Below are 23807 nucleotides of genomic sequence, written 5' to 3'. Positions count from 1 at the left end.
TCTTTTCCTGCAGCCTGCCAGGTTGTGTGCTCAGATAAGGGTCTGGTATGGATTTTGGGGGGGGGATCCCAATGGGTCATTGCTTTATAAGACAAGTCACTTCTATTGCAGAAACCACTTGCCGCCTGCCATATAGCAAATGACGTTGGCAAAGTGGTTGTGTTATCCTGACCGGATGTCAAATGATGCGGTCAGGATAACAAGCCGATGCGCACCCCCAGGGCGTGCATCGCGGTGATCGTTGTTGCGGCGTGTCAGTCTGACACACCACAACTCCGATCTAGGTAAAGAGTCTCTGACAGAGACTCTTTACCACATGATCAGCCGTGTCCAATCACGGCTGATCACAATGTAAACAGGAAGAGCCGTGGATCTGATAGACGCGAGTAGAGGAGAGACGATCAGCTGCTCTCCTGACAGCGGGGGGTATGTGCTGAATGTTTACCAGCGCAGCCCCCCCTCGGATGCCCGCCCAGGACCACCAGGATCCCGCCAGGACCACCAGGGATGGCCACCACACTGGATCACCAGGTATGCCTCCCTAGACCACCAGGCAAATGCCAGTGATCAGGCAGCTGCCAATCAGTGCCCAGGCAGCTGCCAATCAGTGCCAATGAAAAATGCCTGCCAGTGCCAGTGCCACCAGTGATCCAGTGATACCTATCAGTGAAATCTATCAGTGCCAGCCATCAGTGCCCATCAATGCTCATCAGTGCCGCCTTTTAGTGCACATCAGTGCCGCCTATCAGTGACCATTAGTGCCCAGTAGTGCTGTCTATCAGTGCCACCCATAAGTACCCATCAGTGCAGCCTTTCAGTGCCCCTCAGTGTTGCCTATCAGTGCCGCCTATCAATGCCCATCAGTGCCGCATATTAGTGCCACCCATCAGTGCCGCCTATCAATGCCCATCAGTGCCGCATATTAGTGCCACCTATCAGTGCTGCCTATCAGTGCCCATCAGTGCCGCCTATCAGTGCCCATCGTCAGTGCCCATCAGTGCCCCTTCATCAGTGCTATCTCATTGGTGCCGCCTTATCAGTGCCAATCCGTGCTGCTTATCAGTGCCCATCAGTGAAGGAGAAAACTTACTTATTTACAAAAACAAAGAAAAACTTATTTTTTTCAAAAATTTCAGCCTTTTTTTATTTGTTTAGCAAAAAATAAAAACCGCAGAGGTGATCAAATACCACCAAAAGAAAGCTCTATTTGTGGGTACAAAATGATAAAAATTTCATTTGGGTACAGTGTAACATGACCGCGCAATTGTCATTTAAAAAGTGACAGCACTGAAAGCTGAAAATTGGCCTGGGCAGGAAGGTGCGAAAGTACCCGGTATTGAAGTGGTTAACCTTCAATATTAATTTCCCTGCAATTCTAACTGTGACACGTAAATTGGGAAAAAATATTAGGAATTAGACTGGAAACAATTTTACCGAATTACCGTTCACAAAGAAGAATAGGAAGGCCTTTATAAATTGTGCAAACATCATGTCACAGTGATATGCCATTATTTTTGTTATAAAAGCACAGAGTGTTCCCTGTTAACAGGGCATTGTTTGACAGGGAAAAGCCTATCGATCACCTTCCAGTTTACTGTTAGAAGCTCAAAAGTTATAAGGGGAAGTTATATCATTTTTTTATTGAAGAAAACTGTTTGAGGAAAAACTGGGATTTTAAGGTGTTGAGTCCTTCTGTCAGAATGATTCACCAACGCACTTACAATTTTTTAAAAATATTTTTATTACAAACTCATGACCTACCTCCCGCTTGCTGTATAGACAAATGACGACGGGCGGGATCCCTTCTTGTTCTGGGACGACGTCACCCCAGTCTGACCTCGCTTGCGCGCCCACGGGGGCAACCCTAATTCTCGATAAAGAGCCGATGACGCTCTTTACCCATGCGTGTCCAATTACAGCCGATCACATGAAAACATGAAAATGCCGTTAATTGGCTCCCAATCAGCGGCACCTCCTCACAGGGGACACCTGTACAGATAATCAGGGCACTAATCATATGTGCAGCCCCAACAGTGCCCAGCAGTGATGCCAGTCAGTGCCCATCGGTGATGCCAATCTGTGCCCATCAGTGATGCCCATCTGTGTCCATCAGTGAGGCCAATTTGTGCCCATCAGTGAGGTCAATCTGTGCCAATCAGAAATTCCAGTCAGTGCCTTTCAGTGCTTATCAGTGCCGCCCATCAGTGCATAACAGTGCCGCCTACCTATGCCACCTATCAGTGCCCATCAGTGCCACCTATCAGTGCAGATTATTGCCACCTATCAATGCCGCTTATCAGTGCTGCATATCAGTGCCCATCATTGCCACCTATCAATGCCGCTTATCAGTGCTGCATATCAGTGCCGCCTATCAGTGCCCATCAGTGCTGCATATTACTCCCTCCTCACCACCGCCACCTCATCAGTGCCCATCAGTGCAGCCCATCAGTGGACATCAGTAAAGGAGAAAAATTACTTATTTACAAAATTTTCTGACAGAAACAAAGGAAATTTTTCGTTTCACATTTTTTTGTCTTTTTTTCATTTTTCTTAGCAAAAAAATAAAAAACCTAGCAGTGATTAAATACCACCAAAAGAAAGCTCTATTTGTGTGAAAAAATATTAAAAATTATACAGTGTTGCATGACCCCGCAATTGTCATTCAAAGTGTGACAGCGCTGAAAGCTGAAAATTGGCCCGGGCAGGAAGAGGGTAAAAGTGCTCTGTACTGAAGCGGTTAAAATAATATGTTAGGTATTAATACCCTAAAACCATGAAATAATTCACAAATGATATTCAGTATTGCAACCCCCAAATGAGAGGCAACTCCCCTAAATACAAATATACACCATTCTAGTATATGTGTAGCATCTCAAAGGGTTGCATATCACACATTCCAAAAAGTAGGGGGAGGGATGCCTCGTCCCGACGTGTTTCGCACTGAAGGCTTCCTCAGGGGTTTGTGGGGTGCAGTTGAGTATGGTTGCTGGAAAGAAGAAAATGCATATAATAATACATAATTGAATATATAGTACAGTCTTTGAATGAAGCTATAAAAACTTACAAAAAGCTTTGAATAAAAGATGTCCACCAACCAGGGGTACAATCAAGGATGGTAATGATCTCTCAAACCACAATTAAGAGTGTAGGTGGTGCAGAATGGAAAAAACAGTATGGAAGCGGCAACTCAGGCAAATTTTATTAAAATAATTTTTTTGATTGGCCAAGACAGACAAGAATTGGATGTAAAAAATGTTTTATTTGCTTCAGCATGAAAAAGTAGATGGTGATATTTCCTCAAGGATTAGTTGCTTAAAGCACAGATTAACAATACAAAGAAAAGTTTTGTTAGGAGATGTATGCCATTTTCGGTAGATGAGGTAAAGGTTTTGTCCTTCGGTCCATTCAAAGGTTTTTGCTGGTTCTCCTCGTCTTCTGTTCTGCCTTCCAGGGACTTTACTTTAGATTGTGGTTTGTGAAGGGTAGCTGTGTGGTTGCGGATTGCATTGTTTGTCACGTTGACCCAGTGTTTCACTGAAGTATTTGGTCGCAGAACTTGTCTAAATCTTGCTGGATCAGGCTGATGGAGTTGTTCCGTCTTGGAGGTAAGGGCTGAATGACGTCCCAAGTTGACAGTCATCACTTCAGAGAAGTTTGCCTGTTCCAGGGAGTCTCCATGTTGTAAGTCCTGTCCTGACCATTTCTGGAAGGTCTTGTAGTCTCCCGTGCAATGCAAGACAGTTGTGTCGTCCCCAACCCCCCCACCCCCGGTCTTCCCCAGATAATAGGAAAGAGCTGTCTCTAGAGTGGTAGAAAGAGGTGGTTGTCCACACCACTGATATTAAGCAGGTATTCATGCTAATTGCAGCAGAGCTCCTTGATCATATGTGACCAGTCTGGTTGCCACCTTGGACCTCCATCCCCCCTTCCCCCATGTATGTCACCTTAAATATTTTTCTCATTACTGTAACATTTAAACTTTTATTCATGTTTTTGCATCTCAAAACATTTTCCAAATAATCTTAGAGGCTTATTTATGAAGGTCATTATTTTTGATTGACTTTTTTTTTTTTTCATGGGAAAGCTTTGCTTACACTAATTAAAAGAAAAGTAAAAATAACCAGGCAAAATCAATTTTGCAAATAACATCAGCAGTTCTTGAATATTTTGCCATAGTTTAGTGATCTCTTTTGATGACAGCAATTAAGGAAATTCGGAACCAGAAATAACCCATTATTTTAGATGGGTGTATTTTGACAATATAGTTTATTTAGTTTATATAGTTATTCAACAACAATGAGTCAATCAAGCAAGGATAGCCCGATCAGCAGATTTCCAAAACGATCCAGGGAATCCAAAGAGCTCCAAGAACGATTCCAGGGAATCGTGCAGGTAACCGCGAGGCTGGAACTCAGACGTTAAGATTCTCAGATGCTGACATCACCAGGGTCCTTCTACTGGGTAGGAACTAGCCTCTACCACTTTTGAAAGAAGTGAAGAATGTGAACTTTTTGATGACTCAACAATGTGATCTTGTAATCAGATTCCTTCGGATGAGAGTTTTTGGCTTTTCATTCTAAAGCCTCACAGTTACCTGCACGATTCCCTGGATTCGTTATTGGAGCTCTTTGGATTCCCTGGATCGTTTTGGAAATCTGCTGATCATGCTATCCTTGCTTGATTGACTTTTTTCGCTGACATTTGAGTCCATTACTTCGGGTGAGAGTATATACCCCTTATCTCGGGTAGAGGACACACTATCCCTGATGCTCTACATGCCTGCTGAGGCCTTTGTACCCCACTTCTGAGCAACAACTTTTCATGGTGGACTCCATATGTTTACCATAGGATTGTTTCACCTTTGGGACTTTCTCACCTGTGTTTCTACTCTTTATATACATTATATTTGAGATTCATTTTTATCACCAAGTTTTCATTATTTACACACAATACTTGATATATTGTTTATTGTTTTATATTTTTTGCACTACATTTTTCACTGATCTTTCACTGATAGGCATTGTAAATCTCAGCTTCTAACTTTTACAAACTGAGAAAAGTTTAACATAAATTAAATGTTATTGCTTGAAGCAGAACTTAATTCTCTCAAACAACAATAGCCATTTTTAATCCTTTTGGTGCCAGCATTGGTAAACATACCTCCCAACATTTTAAGATGGGAATGAGGGACACCTACTTGCAAACATATGTAGGCATAGGACACGCCCCCCTGACACACCCCCTTAAAAGGAGAATTAACCAAAAAAAGGTTAATTAAATCCACAAGGACTTTTTTTACCACTACTATAACTTAATATTGGCTTTTAAAATTTACAAGTGCAGCAATTTAGAATTTTTGGATGAAAGGTTTAGCACTGGAAAATTTTTTTTGAAAGATAAAAAGTGCATTTTATATACAACTATATGGATCAGACCAAAATTAGGGACGAATGAAGGGGAAAGAGGGACAGAGGGGCATTGCTCCAAATCAGGGACAGTCCCTCCAAATCAGGGACAGTTGGGAGCTATGTTGGTAAATAGTTATTGACGTTTATTATACAGGGGGTCCCCGGGTTACAAACAAGTTAGGGACTTTAGGTTTGTTCTTAAGTTGAATCTGTTTGTAAGTCGGAACAGGTAAATTTTTTAAGTGTAGCTCCAGCCAAAAAATCTATTTTTAAGTTTTTTAGATAACATAGGGAAGGGTTATCACCCCTGTAACATTTGTTTTGCTGTCTGTGCTCCTCTTCAGAAGATTTCACATCACTTTCTGTCCCAATGACAATTGGATTTTGAAAATTTTGGGTTATTAGGGAAACAAGGATTGGTGATAAAGCATCAGTGAAGACACCTTTTCCCCATATTAACTCTTACAGGAGTGAATTTCCCTTCCTAGGGGTGGATTTCCTCTCCCTTCCTGTTGTCTCCCTCCGTTTGTAAGTAGGAGTCGTTTGTAAGTTGGATGTTTGTAAGTAGGGGACCCCCTGTATTTACTTTTGAAACGTTTTTTTTTTTCACATTTCTTCAGTTACTGCTTTCCATGCCTGGGCAAATGATGTCATACTTCCCAGGCGTCTTCAGGAGGGGAGGAGGGGTTTTCTCAGCTAAACACACCCTTCTGAATGCATGCCTGAGCTAAGGGCAGACAAATTACAGGAAGTAAATGCTACACAAATCATTTGCCCTTACTCAGGATGGACACAGCCAGAAATGCGAGGGAGGTGTTTTTTCAATAGGATTTCTCAGCAAAATAAAGCATGGAGACATGGATGGATGGGGGAGTTTGCTTTGAATATTAAATATTAATTAAATAGCATTTTTAGTTTGTGGTGCTCAGATGCAGTGTAGTTCCGCTTTAATCTGTAGCTAAACATTGTGGACACAAGACACTCTATAGAGACAAAGGGCATTGCAGCTGCCCAAAATATACCCTGTACACATTTTAAATAGGACAGTAGCGTACACTATTGTTATATTACCAATGTATTTACTCAATTATGCAATTCCAATGTTACTATTGTCCTCTATGTCTGAATAGTGAGATGCTTTAATCTGCTGCCATTGGTGCGTTAAAACTTAACTCCAGTAACTCCAGTCAAAAAGTGAAAGTGTTACTAAACCCAGGAGCCTGCATTCACTATATCTGGTCTCCCACAATACACAGAACATGGAAATGCAATTATTTTAATAAATATAAACTGCAAAATACGTTTTCTCCTCAGCAGTATATAGCAGTCTTGTGACTTCTATCAGTGTCTGGTTAAAGCTTGTAGGAAGAGATTTCTTTCTACTCTGGCTGTCCTATGAGACTGCAGGGCCCTGACCCTCTGTCTGGACATCCTGATTTGCCTTGTGCTGATTACATGCACCCTCCCAAGAAAAAAAAAAACTCTCCAGCAATACACACCAAACTGAGCGTGTGCAGCTTGTCCCCGAGCTTTGTGCTATCAATAAATGCGCTATCAATAAATTATTAGGGGACAATGGAAGAAGGGGAAGATCAGAGAAGTCAGCCTTTTTACACAATGCACAGGATTAACCCCTTAGTGAGTTCCACAGTGAGTACAACAAGCATGCTTTACTGCATATACAGACTGATTTTACTGTAAAAGTAATTTTAGATATATATATATATATATATATATATATATATATATATACACACACATATACACACACACACACTATATTACCAAAAATATTGGGACACCCGCCTTTACACGCACATGAACTTTAATGGCATTCCAGTCTTCATCCATGGGCTTCAGTATTGAGTTGGCCCACCATTTGCAGCTATAACAGCTTCAACTCTTCTGGGAAGGCTGTCCACAAGGTTTAGGAGTGTGTCTATGGGAGTATTTGACCATTCTTCCAGAAGCGCATTTGTGAGGTCAGGCACTGATGTGGACAAGAAGGCCTGGCTGGCCCACCCCAAACTCGCTTATCCATGTCTTTATGGACCTTGCTTTGTGCACTGGACCAAGGGGGAATTATGGTGTGGGGTTTGGGGAGGGCCGTTCCTATTCCAATGGATGAGAGAGTTTGGGGTGGAGGAACTTGACTGGCCTGCACAGAGTCCTGACCTCAACCTAATAGAACATCTTTGGGATGAATTAGAGCGAAGACTGCGAGCCAGGCCTTTTCGTCTAACATCAGTGCCTGACCTCACAAATGCGCTTCTGGAAGAATGGTCAAACATTCCTATAGACACACTCCTAAACCTTGTAGACAGCCTTCCCAGAAGAGTTGAAGCTGTTATAGCTGCAAAGGGTGGGCCAACTCAATATTGAACCCTATGGACTAAGACTGGGATGCCATTAAAGTTCATGTGTGTGTAAAGGCACGCATCCCTATACTTTTGGTAATATTGTGTGTGTATATATATATATATATATATATATACAGTATCTCACAAAAGTGAGTACACCCCTCAAACGTTTGTAAATATTTGAATATATCTTTTCATGTGACAACACTGAAGAAATGACACTTTGCTACAATGTAAAGTAGTGAGTGTACAGCTTGTATAACAGTGTAAATTTGCTGTCCCCTCAAAATAACTCAACACACAGCCATTAATGTCTAAATCGCTGGCAACAAAAGTGAGCACACCCCTAAGTGAAAACGTCCAAATTGGGCCCAAAGTGTCAATATTTTGTGTGGCCACCATTATTTTTCAGCACTACCTTAACCCTCTTGGGCATGGAGTCCACCAGAGCTTCACAGGTTGCCACTGGAGTCCTCTTCCACTCCTCCATGACGACATTACAGAGCTGGTGGATGTTGGAGACCTTGCGCTCCTCCACCTTCCGTTTGAGGATTCCCCACAGATGCTCAATAGGGTTTAGGTCTGGAGACATGCTTGGCCAGTCCATCACCTTTACCCTCAGCTTCTTTAGCAAGGCAGTGGTGGTGTGTTTGGGGTCGTTATGTTGGAATACTGCCCTGCAGCCCAGTATCCGGAGGGAGGGGATCATGCTCTGCTTCAGTATGTCACATTACATGTTGGCATTCATGGTTCCCTCCAGGCCCGGACTGGGACAAAAAATAGGCCCGGGCATTTTAGACTGAGCAGCCCATTTTCCAGCAACCGCCCGTTCGCGAGGGTGGTTGGTGACGGGATAATCATGGAGTCGTGCCTACCAGTGCCCATCAGTGCCACCTATCAGTGCCGCTTATCAGTGTCGCTTATCAGTGCCACCTATCAGTGCCGCTTATCAGTGCCGCTTATCAGTGCCACCCATCAGTACCCATTAGTGCCGCCTATCAGTGCAGCCTCATCAGAGCATATCGGTGAAGGAGAAAAATTACCTGTTTTCAAACTTTTATAACAAACTATGAAACAGTTTTGTTTGTTTTTTTTTTTTCAAAATTTTGGTCCCCTTTTGTTTTTTTTTTTAGCAAAAAATAAAAAAACCCAGCAGCAATTAAATACCACCAAAAGAAAGCTCTATCTGTGTGAAAAAAATGATAAAAATTTATTTTGGGTAAACTGCAGCATGACTGCGCAATTGTCATTCAAAGAGTGAGAGCGCTGAAAGCTGAAAATTGGTCTGGGCAGGAAGGTGGTTTAAGTGCCCAGTAAGCAAGTGGTTAATTTCCTCTCCTTTGTCTCTCTTTTTCTGTTTCTTTTTTCCTTTTTTCTCTCTTACTCTTCTTTTCTCTTTATATATCCCCCCTTTCTTTCTATATGTTCTTCCCTCCATCCCCCTTCTTTATCTCCTTTTTCCCGCCATTCATCTTTATCTATTTACACTTTCCTGTGTCCTCCATTACTTCTTGGTCTGCCTTTTCTTGTTTACCTGTATTCCTTCTGTGTCTTCTTTCCTTGGATGCACGCCTGATCTGATGGCTTCACTTCTCTCTGTGTACTTAAGCTCCTCCTTCACTCCCCTTGAATGGTTGTAATCTGCTTAGGTGGGCGGGGTCTCCTGACGTCATACGTTTCCATGACATCGGCGTCCCCAGCCCTGGCAGCGTCCCCGTTGCCTAGCTATCGCCGGCCGTAGCGCGCGTGCGCGGGCAGCGATAGCTATTTTGATTGGATCCGACCTGCTGCCTAGCAACCACAGATACAGATCTCCGGCTCCTCCTGCCCCTGCTCTGCTGATAGATGACATCGTAGGCAGGGCAGGAGAGCCTGGAGAGGAGACACAGGCACGGCCGCATAGCGGGAGGTGAGCGGCGGCCGCGGCCTGTGTTAACCCTCTCCAGGCTGCGGTTGCCGCTTACCTCTCGCTGTGTGGCCCGGTCATCAACAGACATCAGACCGCGGCCCCGAAATTGAGCCTGACGGCCCGGCCCACCGGGCATTTGCCCGGTATGCCCTATGGCCAGTCCGGGCCTGGTTCCCTCAATGAACTGTAGCTCCCCAATGCTGGCAGCACTCATGCAGCCCCAGACCATGACACTCCCACCACCATGCTTGACTGTAGGCAAGACACACTTGTCTTTGTACTCTTCAGCTGGTTGCCAACACACACGCTTGAGACCATCTGAACCAAATAAGTTTATCTTGGTCTCATCAGACCACAGGACATGGTTCCAGTAATCCATGTCCTTAGTCTGCTTGTCTTCAGCAAACGATTTGTGGGCTTTCTTGTGCATCATCATTAGAAGAGGCTTCCTTCTGGGACGACAGCCATGCAGACCAATTTGATGCAGCTTGCGGCGTATGGTCTGAGCACTGACAGGATGACCCCCCACCCCTTCAACCTCTGCAGCAATGCTGGCAGCACTCATACGTCTATTTCCCAAAGACAACCTCTGGATATGACGCTGAGCACGTGAACTCATATTATTTGGTCAACCATGGCGAGACCTGTTCTGAGTGGAACCTGTCCTGCTAAACCGCTGTATAGTCTTGGCCACCGTGCTGCAGCTCAGTTTCAGGGTCTTGGCAATCTTCTTATAGCCTAGGCCATCTTTATGTAGAGCAGCAATTCTTTTTTTCAGATCCTCAGAGTTCTTTGCCACGAGGCGCCATGTTGAACCTCCAGTGACCAGTATGAGAGAGTGAGAGTGATAACATTAAATTTAACACACCTGCTCCCCATTCACACCTGAGACCTTGTAACACTAACGAGCCACATGACACCGGGGAGGAAAAATGGCTAATTTGGCCCAATTTGGACATTTTCACTTAGGGGTGTACTCACTTTTGTTGCCAGTGGTTTAGACATTAATGGCTGTGTGTTGAGTTATTTTGAGGGGACAGCAAATTTACACTGTTATACAAGCTGTACACTCACTACTTTACATTGTAGTAAAGTGTCATTTCTTCAGTGTTGTCACATGAAAAGATAGAATAAAATATTTACAAAAATGTGAGGGGTGTACTCACTTTTGTGAGATATTGTGTGTATATATATATATATATATATATATATATATATATATATATATATATATATATATATATATAGTGTATGCTTATGGCTGATTGCAACGTCAGCCGTACTACACAGTCGAGCAGGCCATACACTTTTTTTCTAAAACTGCTGATCTATATAATTGTTCTCAGTTATTAACTCAGATAGTATTAAAAACATTGGGCTGAAGTTGTTATATTATAATCAAATGTACACAAATGTGTATTCTGGGCACAATTTAAGCAGAAGGCAGTCAACCTCATAATACAGTTTGGTGTGATGAGAACCCTTATAGAGTTCTGTGGTCATAAAAGTGGAAATCGGCAACAGTTGCAAATCGTCTTTGAAGGTTTAAAATTCTGAAAATAAAAATTAAAGTCACAGCATTCAATTAGATGGTTTTATACCCAATTTTACGACGGAAACAGATACTCTAAAATTCCAAACATGCAGGAGCCCGGTGGAAGTTGGTGCTGAAACACCGATGAATTTTCAGCTGAAGTGAAATGAAAAAAAGAAAAAACCCAGATGTTTGGCTGGATATAATCTGTTACTCCATCCATTTCTCATCATCCTCTGTGGAGATTTGTTCACAGCAGGGTTCGAAACCACTAGCTGAGCAAAGATAATTTAGAAAAAGTTGTCTGTGACCTTTCAGAAGACTGTTCATGCAGAACATACACGGTGCAATTAAAGGATGTGTAGAGAAGGAACGAGAAAGGAAAACAGTAGTCATGACAGCCATGTGATGGATATGGACTTAACTCCTTAAACACTTAAAGCCCAACTCAAGATTGGACTTATCGAAGATTTAAAACTGTTTATTTTGGTGCCAGGATCTTGGAGCTGGATATTTTGGTGCAGGTCCAAACATTTTACTGTATAGGCGTTCGGGTGCAGATGTAGCGTTTTGGATTAATTTGGGGGTCAGATTAGGATAGTATTCGGCTTAGAGTTTAAAGACCTTTACTCCACTATTTTTTTAAAATAATTTCCTTTCCTATGTACTCAGCATTAGTGCTCACCTGCTTCATGCTTAAACGGTGCACTCTATGACCTTCCCTGGTTTCAGCCACCACTTCTAGTCTGGGTTGAATGAGCATTATCCAACTCACTTTCTGTAAACCCAGGTCATCAAAAACATGCCCTCTGGAGGGCACTTCATCATTATCACAGGAGAATTATGTACCATTATATGGTGCTGTTCCACAGGGCCATCTTAGTGCATGGGCACTGCCCAGGGGCCCAAATGCATGGGGGTTCAATGATAATCTTGCTTTACATCATATTTGTAAACTGTCCCGGATTTCCTGGGATAGTCACAGTTTTTACCAAGCTGTCCCTGGATGGCCGTGTCCTAGGCAGCGTCCCAGAACCTGTACTGTACTGTGCTGTCCTGATCGCAGTATTGTGCCCTTCTGACCCCCTCCGTACTGAGCTCTTCTGCCCCCCCCCTCGGTACTGTGCCTTTTATGTTGATTAGTCTTTGATTTATGGCATGTTTTCTTATTGTTTAACCACTTCTGGACCGCCCACCGTCATTATACGTTTGTACTTTGACGTTAAATACCGGGGTTAAGGCAGCAGATAGCTGCCACAGCCCTGGTATTTTCTTAAACAGCGGGTGGTCCGCTTTAAGACAAAAGTGGTCTCCATGGCGGATTCACCGCAAGATCACTTTTATCGGCTACCGGAGCCGTCGGTAGCGGCTGATCCTATGCACTGATGGAATGATGGCCCCCATTTGACTCAGTGATGTTGGATGATGGCAGCGACATTAAACTTCCACCCAACGGCCTTAAAGGGACTTTTTTTTTATTATTTATTGAAAAAAAACCCACAGGTTTACAGCAATGGATTCCAAATGCAAATACCACAGTTAAGCCTCATATACACGATCGGATTTTCGTCCAGGAATTGTGTGATGACAGACTGTTTGCCTAAAATCCGACTGTTAGTACGTTCCACCAGACAACTGTTGGCCAACTTCTCGCCAACAAATGTTGGATGGCAGGGTAGTAAATTTTCGGCAGACAACGGTCTGTTGTCAGATTTTCCTATCGTGTGTACACAAGTCGGTCACACAAAAGTCCAAAGTACAAACACGCATGCTCCGAATCAATGCTCACCAAACACGACATTAGCAGAAGGTGCCCAAAGGGTGGCGCTCAAGAGCTGAAAATCCTTGTAGTGCGTCACTACGTTCGTGTTTGTTGGCCGACAATTGTGTACTGTTTGTATCCAAGACAAGTTCCTGGCACACGCCCTTCGGACAAAAGTCTGTCACTTTGTTGGCCAACAATCTGATCGTGTGTATGAGGCTTTTTACCTGCTTAATTGATGAAGAAATAACAAAGGAGTAGCCCACACCTGGCCATGAAACATCTTTTCATTCAATTGTCCAATTATGTTTGCCCCCTTGAAAAAGGGGGATTGGCTATTCCTAAGAGCTGTAATTTCTAAACCCTTCTTCTGATTTGCATGTACATACCCTAAAATTAAACCTGAGAGTGTGCACTATCAGTCCATACCCATTATATAATTATAGCTTGAATATGTTTTGATAAATACCTGAAAAAAAAACTAAAATTGTGCCTGTGTCCAAATATATATGGACCCAACTGTATATGTGCAGAATATATAGTAAGTTTAGTTTATCTATGTTATTCCAGCAGAGTGGATAAACACCTCTGCTATAAATTATAGGATCAGTATGCTTTGTCCTAGTTGGCATAAATGGAACCCACTTTAGCTGTTGTATTATGTATGTCACAATAAAAATGCATATTAATCTTGGATGATCTTAACCAGTCTAATGGATACTAGGGTCTTAAAGCGTTTGTTAACCAAAAAAAAAAAAAATATGGATCCTGCTCCTTTAAAGCATTTTATACAGCACAGTGCTTGTGCTGTTTAATTTGGACCCCTGTAACACCTAAAAAACCTGACTGATCCTGCCAGTTTCTCCCCTCCCCTGTAAACTTACCACAATAATTATGGCTACTGAGCCCTGACACCGTGGTCAGTTTTTGTGTCTACATCATCCGCAGGCTGCTCTTCTGTGTCTGTCTCTTCTGTCGTCCCCCTCCCCTCCCCTCCCCTCTCTGCGTGTCACCTAGTGCCGCCCCATCCCCTCCTGCTGCAGGAATATCCAGTATGTTTTTACACTATCCCTTTTGTCTCCTCATACAGTGCCCCCCCCCCCCCACCCGTCTCTGTGTTTTATTTAAAAAAATCCTCCTTTACCGTATTTCATGTCGGCTCCCCACCATGTCTCCTCTCTCCCCTCCTCCTTGCGTTTCGCTGACGTCAGCAGGGAAACCTTGGCCCCGCCCGCTGCTTCTGTCAAATGGGTAGAGAGGAGACACGGCCGGTTACAAGAGCGCTGGGAGCTGCCGTGAAATATGGTAAAGGAGGAATTTTTTTAATAAAACACAGAGACAGGGGGGCACTGTATAAAGAGACAAAACGGATAGTGTAAATGTGTGAAAGTGGGTTAATAACCACTTTAAGCCTGGTACACACCAGTATTTTTTTTTTTGTTCAATCCAGTGGGGTGAACAAAAAAAAAAAAAAATGGAAGGCTCAGGAGGAGCCACTGTAATAAATATTCAATGTTCCCAGATAGCAAGGATAACTTGCCACAAATTTGTGTTGAATTGTAAGTCTGTTAACTTGCTGCACATTTGCACTGGCAAGTTTACTTGCAGAGCACTTGAAGCACAAGTTCTAGTCACTTTTTCCAAGTTGTAGCAAATTTGCGTGGCAAGTCTCTAGCAAGAGCAAAGTTGCATTGGTGAGTCTACAGCAAGAGCTCTGCAAGTCTACAGCATGCAAATTCAGCCACAGTGACCCCTGTGGTGGGAGGACTATTGCACAACGTAACTGAACCAGGACTTGCAGCAGACTCGCAGAATGTTTGTAAAGTTGATCACCAGCTCGTGTGATAGGCGGAACACTGATTGAATCAGTGTTCCATCTAGACCAGGCATATGCAATTGGCGGACCTCCAGCTTTTGCACAACTCCCATCATGCCTCTGCATCTGGGTGTCATGCTTGTGGCTGTCAGAGTCTTGCAATGCCTCATGGGACTTGTAGTTCTGCAACAGCTGGAGGTCTGCTAATTGCATATCCCTGATCTAGACTATCACACGAGCCCGTGTAGGAGGCGGGACCTTGTTACAGCGCCGCCGAACACACACAGACCAAGCTCCGTGACACAAAGCGGAGGATGCCCGCTGTGTGTGACACACAAGAGGAGGAGGAGAGAGGGAGGGGAGTGCTGCAGCCACAGATAAAAGCGGCATCTATGCTGCTGTAGAAGATACAGGGAGGAGGTGGGTGGAGCTAACTACTAGGCGAGTCGGAGGAGGAAGTTAAATCTTTGGTGTGAGATTTGATGTCAGCGCAAGCGTATATGGTAAAAATCTCTTAAACTGTGCAGGTTTAGAAGATATTTCCAGTACCTACAGGTAAGCTTTATTATAGGCTTACCTGTAGGTAAAAGTGGTGTAACTAGGTTTACAACTTTAAGACCACCTTATACAGTTGGATGGAAATCTGTAAGTGGCTAGAGCAGGGGGTGTCAAACTGTTGGCCCTCCAGTTGTTACAAGTCCCATCATGCCTCTGCCTGTGGGAGGAGTCATGCTTGTAACGGTCAGCCTTGCAATGCCTCTTGGGAATTGAGGTTTCACAACAGCTGGAGGGCCGCCAGTTTGAGACTAGAGTTGCCACCTGTCCAGGATTCACCCGGACAGTTCGGGTTTGGAATCATGTGTCCGGGTTTCAGACTGTCTGAAACTTGGACACTTTATTTAGACTGGACTATGGCTTCCCAGCAGGGTTGCTGGCTGCAGTAGTCTAAGCTGAGAGTGTCTGTTACACTCTTTCGCACTGCCTAAAGCCAGCACTAACAACCCTCCCAAACACACACACAGACAGGAGAGGAGAGAGGACTCGATCTGCACCTCTTCCCCCCGCCCCTACCCCTCTGTGTCTGCCCACACTCCAATCCCCGGTGCTGTGCCTCAGAAAAGGAAAGTTGGGGATGGAAATTTGAAGTCCAGCAGCCTCAGATACATCTGGATGAGAGGTGCCAAGGAGTGAGTGAGCTCACCATCCATCCCTGTCTGTGACTGAAGTCTCCCCTCTTCTCTCTCCCACATCTGAGTGAGTACACTAAGGTAAATCAGGGTTCTCAGAGCACCCCTTACATCAGAGTTCCCCTTTACACCAGAGGCCACAGTGTTTCCCCTTACATCAGAGTTCTCAGTGTTCCCCCCCTTAAATCAGGGTTCCCAGAGCATCGCTTATGTTAGAGTCCCCAGAGTTCTCCCTTACATCAGAGTCTGCAGAGTCCCCCCTTACAGTGAAAGGGAACGCCGCAAGTTCAGATGTAAAAAGGGGAACTCTGTGGACTCTGATGTAAAAGGGGACTCTTGTTATTAACTTCATATGATTAGAAATGTTATTTAATAGCAAAATAGATGTATAGTTTATACTATAAAAACAAATTTCTAAAGTGTTCAGGTTTGACTCGAAGAAAAGGTGGCAACCCTATTTGAGACCCCTGGACTAGAGGAACCCTAGGGTTCCATGGTATCTGGGTTGAAAGCACCTGCTCTAATAAATGTGGTTTTTGTACAAATGACCGGCAACAATGCTCCTTTGTTGGCCAGCAACATCTTATGAAGACCCCATGGCATGGGAAGTAATGCGCCTGAAATAATGCCTTGTCTTCCTTATTAGAGATCTGAGGGAACGTCTCCTAGTTCCATTTCATTGCAAAGACGTGCAGCATGTAACAGACTCCTGTGTCTTGAGGTATTATAGCAGGGCTTTGGACAAGCAGCAGGAAAAGTTCTCTGCTCTCTATACATGCGGGAGCATTTTTTTTTTTTTTTTTTGTTAAAGCAAGCTTACAGGCAGTGAGAGAATTTGATAAATAATGTATTGTCTTTTGTCTTGCAGGAGCACTGGAGGGAGAGGCACAATCAGATCAGCTGTGGAAAGCTTACATAGCAAATCTAATAGGTTTGTAAATGAGATTTCTTTTTGTTCATTTGTTTTGGCTGTGAGGCAGCTATTAATCTGCTGTGGTCTGAAATGGTGATGTTTGCCACTATAGGAATAGTTATCACTCAGTCCAATTCTCTCCTTGTCTGAGCTCTTCTTCGACGCAACCTAATTTCACATTGGAGAAGTCGAGGCAACAGGCAGATAAAAAGGACAGACTATGGAATCTTTTTTTCTTTTTCCAGTTGCTGCGCCATTTTCCAAATACGGTATTGTGCCGATATATATATTTTTTTAGAGGGCTATAGACCATAGAAAGCCATGATAATACACTTAGAATTTAAACCGAAAATGTTGGTCTTGCACATAGTTTATAAAGTAAAAAAAAAAAAAAAAAAAAAAAAAAAAAAAAGGAACATGTTATTCTACGTCAATCTAAAGGCCCGTACACACGATCGGACTTTTTGACAACAAACATGCAAATGACCTGTTTTAAGGCAACATCCGACCGTGTGTACGCTCCATCGGACAAATTTTTTTGGTTTTCATTGGACAAATGTTGGCTGTGCAAACAGACAAACTTTCCTGCAACAAAAGTCCTATGTCGGCTAGTCCGATCGTGTGTACACAAACCCATCGGACTTTAGTACAAACACGCATGCTCAGAACCCATGCAAGAGATCAGACAACAATACAGAAGTTGAGCAAAGGGTGGCGGTAAAGAGGTGAAAAACCACGCGATTTGGTGAAAGTTGGCTGAAAAAGTCCTGCCGTGTGTTCGCATACCAAGTTCACGGCCAACGCCCTTTAGACAGAAATCCTCGGAAAAGTTTGTTTGAAGTCCGATCGTGTGTACGAGGCTTAAAGCCTCGTACACACGATCGGACTTTCCGACGGGAAATGCGTGATGATAGGCAGTTGGCGGAAAATCCGACCATTTGTATGCTCCATCGGACAATTGTTGTCAGATTTTCCGCGGACAAATGTTGGATAGCAGGTTTTAAAGTTTTAAAATTTTCAGCGGACAAATGTCTGTTGTCGGATTTTCCGAGCGTGTGTACACAAGTCCGTCGGACAAAAGTCCAAAGTACAAACACGCATGCTCGGAAGCAAGGACGAGCCAGAAGTGGTCGGTCTTGTAAACTAGCGTTCGTAATGGAGAATTAACATTCGTGACGTGGCAAATTATGAAATCTCCAAATGCAGCGCACAATTCTCTTCTTCTTTAATGGGATGATAATGAAGCTGATTTGCTGGTGATACTGATGGAGTTATTGCAAACAAATTTTCAAAGGCTTTTTTTTTCTAGTAATATCAGAAATAATATTATTATGCCTTTTTTTTATTTGGGCAAGTTACCACAACACCATTATCCTGTAGTTTTTAAGATCAAAGATACAACTATGTTGGTGCCCCTTGTCAATTTTACATTGTATTTTTTAAAATGTAACTGCCTACTCCCAAACTGTCATTTGAAGTAAAACACATAGCCAAGTATTATTCTACACAATTTTTTTATTGTGCATTAAAAAAATAAAATTAGACATGCTATCTGCCAATAGAACTTAACCAAAAAGTGCATTCTATGCATCCAAAAATATAGAAAATATACCAAATCAAATCATTATTCAACCAAAAAATAAAATAAAAGCCTCATGTATGTGTCCTACTTCTTAATATAGGGGGTCAACAATGCCAAGAGTTGGTGAAAGCAGGGGTCCATCATCTGGAGATAGTTCCTAAAATCATCTGGATTATTCTCCTGGAGCTCCCACAGCAAAGGCATATGACATAATTGGTCATGATTAATAAAGCAACCAATTTTTGGCCCAAAAAATCCTCCTCCTCCTGTTCCTGTTCCTGGACTTGGGTCAAAGCAATAACTCCAAGGCCAATAATAATTAACACGTTATCTCCTCCGATTCCGCAACATGGCTGGTTGACGAACGGCCGTTCAGAAACGATCTGAAAAGTGCGAATCAACACTCACCAAACTTCTACTAACACGAAATTAGCAGAAGGAGCCCAAAGGGTGGCGCTAAAGAGCTGAAAAACCACGTAGTACAACACTATGTTCTTTGTTGGCCGACAATTGTGTGGCCGTGTGTATGCAAGAGAAAATTCCACGGTTTTGTTGGCCAACTATGTGTGTGTGATTTTTATTCTCCCACAATTCTCATAGCCCTGTATAATCTGCTTCTTGAGGAAGACATCTAAAAGTTCTTTGAGGTTCAGGGTTGCCAACCGCCAGTAAATTTACTGACAATTTGTAAAAATCTGTGATTTTTTTTACAACTGCCAGTAAATTTCATGCTGTGTTGAATTTGTAAGTATAAATCAAGCAAATGACTTTGTTATGGGTATTGTCAGTGTTTCCATATCATGTTTTTACTGTTCAAATATTCACTGTGTTAGTTTTCAATAGGAGTTGTAATTTCTCAGGTTGCCAGTAAAAAATGTGCTCCGCCAGTACATTTTCCATGTTTTGTCAGTAAAAAATGCTGAGGGAGGTTGGCAACCCTGTTGAGGTTGTCAGTAGACATGTGCAACTCGTTTCGTTCTGAATTGAAGTTCGGACAAATTTTAGTTTTTTTAACAATACTACAGAATTTAAACTGAATCTGAAATAATGAATTTAAACTGAATCCAAATAAAAAAAAAAAAAAAATCAGACTAAATTTAAAATTTTAATCGTTTTCAAATCATTTTCGAATACTTTTCAAATTTGAAAAGTTTTTGAGTTCGAAACGTTTTCCAATTCGAAAAGTTTTCCAACTCGAATAGTTTTCAAATTCGAATACAAAAAGTTTTCCAATTTCCAAAGAGAATAATATAGAATAGAAGATAGAGAAACAGAATAGAAAAAAAAAATAGGATAGAAAGGAATATAACAGAAAATAAAATAATAGAATATAATAGAGAAAAACAGAAAATAATGAAATAGAATAGAGAATAAAAGAACAGAATAGACTAGAATATAAACAAATAGAAAAAAAAATATGATATAACCATCTTCTGAAATTCGAATTTCAAATAGAATACATTTGTAATGGTATACATATGAAAAGATTGGAATAGAAAAAAAAAGAATAGAATAGACTATAATAGAAAAGAATAGAATGAAAAAAACAATAGAATAGAACGAATATAACCATTTCCCAAAATTCAAATATAATCAATTTGAATTTGAATAGAATAGAAAAGAATAGATTAGAAGAGGAAGATGGTTATATGTATTCTATTCAATTTTTTTCTATACTATTCTGTTATTTTCTGTTCTATTCTAATCTATTCTTTTCTATTATATTCAAATTCAAATTGATTCTATTTGAAGTTTGGGAAATGGTTATATTGTTTCTATTCTATTCTGTTATTTGTTGAATTCTATTCATTTCTATTCTATTCGAATGTCAGAAGATGGTTATAATCTTTCTATTTTATACTATTCTTTTTTTATTCTATTCCATTCCTTACTCTTCGATTCTATTCTATTCCATTCTATTCTGTTCTTTTATTTTCTATCCTATTTTGTTTTGTTTTACTCTATTATATTATTATATATTATATATATATAATAATATATATATTACTATTAATATTATATATAATGTATTATTAATATTATTATATATATATATATATATATATATATATATATATATATATATATATATATATATACAGTGGGGGCGGAAAGTATTCAGACCCCCTTAAATTTTTCACCCTTTGTTATATTGCAGCCATTTGCTAAAATCATTTAAGTTCATTTTTTCCCTCATTAATGTACACACAGTACCCCATATTGACAGAAAAACACAGAATTGTTGACATTTTTGCAGATTTATTAAAAAAGAAAAACTGAAATATCACATGGTCCTAAGTATTCAGACCCTTTGCTCAGTATTTAGTAGAAGCCCCCTTTTGATCTAATACAGCCATGAGTCTTTTTGGGAAAGATGCAACAAGTTTTTCACACCTGGATTTTGGGATCCTCTGCCATTCCTCCTTGCAGATCCTCTCCAGTTCTGTCAGGTTGGATGGTAAACGTTGGTGGACGGCCATTTTTAGGTCTCTCCAGAGATGCTCAATTGGGTTTAAGTCAGGGCTCTCACTGGGCCATTCAAGAACAGTCACGGAGTTGTTGTGAAGCCACTCCTTCCTTATTTTAGCTGTGTGCTTAGGGTCATTGTCTTGCTGGAAGGTAAACCTTCGGCCCAGTCTGAGGTCCTGAGTACTCTGGAGAAGGTTTTCATCCAGGATATCCCTGTACTTGGCAGCATTCATCTTTCCCTCGACTGCAACCAGTCGTCCTGTCCCTGCAGCTGAAAAACACCCCCACAGCATGATGCTGCCACCACCATGCTTCACTGTTGGGAATGTATTGGACAGGTGATGAGCAGTGCCTGGTTTTCTCCACACATACCGCTTAGAATTAAGGCCAAAAAGTTCTATCTTGGTCTTATTAGACCAGATAATCTTATTTCTCACCATCTTGGAGCCCTTCAGGTGTTTTTTAGCAAACTCCATGCGGGCTTTCATGTGTCTTGCACTGAAGAGAGGCTTCCGTCGGGCCACTCTGCCATAAAGCCCCGACTGGTGGAGGGCTGCAGTGATGGTTGACTTTCTACAACTTTCTCCCATCTCCCGACTGCATCTCTGGAGCTCAGCCACAGTGATCTTTGGGTTCTTCTTTACCTCTCTCACCAAGGCTCTTCTCCCCCGATAGCTCAGTTTGGCCTGATGGGCAGCTCTAGGAAGGGTTCTGGTCGTCCCAAACGTCTTCCATTTAAGAATTATGGAGGCCACTGTTCTCTTAGGTACCTTAAGTGCAGCAGAAATTTTTTGTAACCTTGGCCAGATCTGTGCCTTGCCACAATTCTGTCTCTGAGCTCTTCAGGCAGTTCCTTTGACCTCATGATTCTCATTTGCTCTGACATGCACTGTGAGCTGTAAGGTCTTATATAGACAGGTGTGTGGCTTCCCTAATCAAGTCCAATCAGTATAATAAAACACAGCTGGACTCAAATGAAGGTGTAGAACCATCATAAGGAGGATCAGAAGAAATGGACAGAACCTGAGTTAAATATATGAGTGTCACAGCAAAGGGTCTAAATACTTAGGACCATGTGATATTTCAGTTCTTCTTTTTTAATAAATCTGCAAAAATGTCAACAATTCTGTGTTTTTCTGTCAATATGGGGTGCTGTGTGTACATTAATGAGGAAAAAAATTAACTTAAATGATTTTAGCACATGGCTGCAATATAACAAAGAGTGAAACATTTAAGGGGGGTCTGAATACTTTCCGTCCCCACTGTGTATATATATATATATATATATATATATATATATATATATATATATATATATATATATATATATATATATATATATATATATATATATATTTATTATACTGTATATTCTTTTATTTTCTGTTATATTCTTTTCTCTTTTTCTTTTTCTATTCTGTTTTATTCTCTTTGGAAATCTATTTGAAAACTTTTCGAATTCAAAATTGATTTGAAAGCTATTTGAATTCAAAAACTATTCTAAATTGATTAGAAAACTTTTTGAATCGATCCGGAATCAAATTCAGGAAAATGCAAATCGATTTGAATACGAATAAACAAACCAAATTCCGAAAATGAATTAAATGGATTAAACAAATTTAACGAAAATAATTTATGTAAATAACAAATCGAAAATAAACACATTTTTTGTTCTGCACATGTTTAGTTGTCAGCACTCTCAGCCCATACCACTTCTTGGGGAGGGAGATCCACATTTTTACTGCTCTAACAGTAAAAAAAACCCTTGACACAGACTAAGGTTAAAGCACAACTTTACCCATAACATCTTGATAAAAAATAATGTTCTTTAGCAAGGAACATACGTTCCATATTAATAATTATGCTACCAAAAGGAGTGTGTGCTGTAAATTGCCTCCAGCATTGTTCCTGTTTCTTCTTGCTGTAGGCTGCCATTTTGCTGAAGCCCAGAGCCCCAGCAGAAAATCATAAAGCGGAACTAAACCCATTAATTTAACGGTTTAGAAAAACAGTTACATTCCTGGAATGTCGGGATTGGTAACCATCACATTTGCTTGTGTCCTCAACCAAACTGTCAAACCATCTAATGGCTGGTGTCATAACTGATCACATGTGCAGCACCATGGCAGTTACAGGTCAAACAGAAGCAGCTTCCTTGGCTGTAAAGGATAGGAGGGTTTAATTCCAAATTTAAGGCTGTCAGCAGATCTGCCCCTACAAACTTAGCAGTACCTAAAAATGCCTAAAAATGGAGAGCAACTAAGCATGTGCAGAGCAGGGTGATACAGTGGGGGTTATTTATGAAAGGCAAATCCACTGCAAAATGCACTTGAAATTGCACTGAAAGTGCCCTTGGAAGTGCAGTAGCTGTAGATCCAAAGGGGGACATGCAAGGAAAATAAAAAACAGCATTTTAGCTTGCACATGATTGGATAATAAAATTAGCAGAGCTTCCCCTCATTTCAGATCTTCCCCTCAGATCTACAGCGACTGCACTTCCAAGTGCACTTTCAGTGCAATTTCACGTACACTTTGCACTTGTAGTTTGCACTTGTAGTGCAAAGTGGATTTGCCTTTCGTAAATAACCCTCAGTGTATTACTGGATTTTAAACAGTATAGACATTTATTTTTTTAATGTTTTACATAGATATACCTGCAAAGGGGCCAGTCTGAAGTGATCTAGCAGGACTTCATTTTCCACTTTAATCCTTCTTTCTTTTAGCCTCAAATTGTGGCCCTGTGTCCTCTTCAGGGACCTCACAGCAAACAGTTTACTACAGTTACTGAAGTCACCTTTGATATATTTGTACATTGTAATTATATCCCCTTTTAAGCAGAACTCATCTGTGTCTGAGCACCAGCACAG

At 41.5% G+C, this 23807-nt stretch overlaps 1 protein-coding gene across 2 annotated transcripts in view; it reads left to right on the top strand.

The window, feature by feature from the left end:
• The window catches only part of ST8SIA2 (ST8 alpha-N-acetyl-neuraminide alpha-2,8-sialyltransferase 2), a 493387-nt gene that overhangs the window by 258006 nt on the left and 211574 nt on the right, over window positions 1-23807 (top strand). Inside the window, exon 2 of one of the 2 annotated variants that reach the window (XM_073618410.1) lies at window positions 16845-16907. The exons of the other annotated variant lie outside the window; for it this stretch is intronic. Within the exon in view, the coding sequence (XP_073474511.1) occupies window positions 16845-16907 (63 nt within the window). The remainder of the gene's footprint in view (window positions 1-16844; window positions 16908-23807) is intronic. 2 annotated transcript variants of the gene reach the window in all.

This window comes from Aquarana catesbeiana, linkage group LG03 (assembly GCF_042186555.1).
Source record: "Aquarana catesbeiana isolate 2022-GZ linkage group LG03, ASM4218655v1, whole genome shotgun sequence".
Classification (NCBI taxonomy): Eukaryota; Metazoa; Chordata; class Amphibia; order Anura; family Ranidae; genus Aquarana; species Aquarana catesbeiana.
The sequence above is the reverse complement of the archived record's forward strand: the minus strand, read 5'-3'. Positions and strand labels throughout refer to the sequence as shown.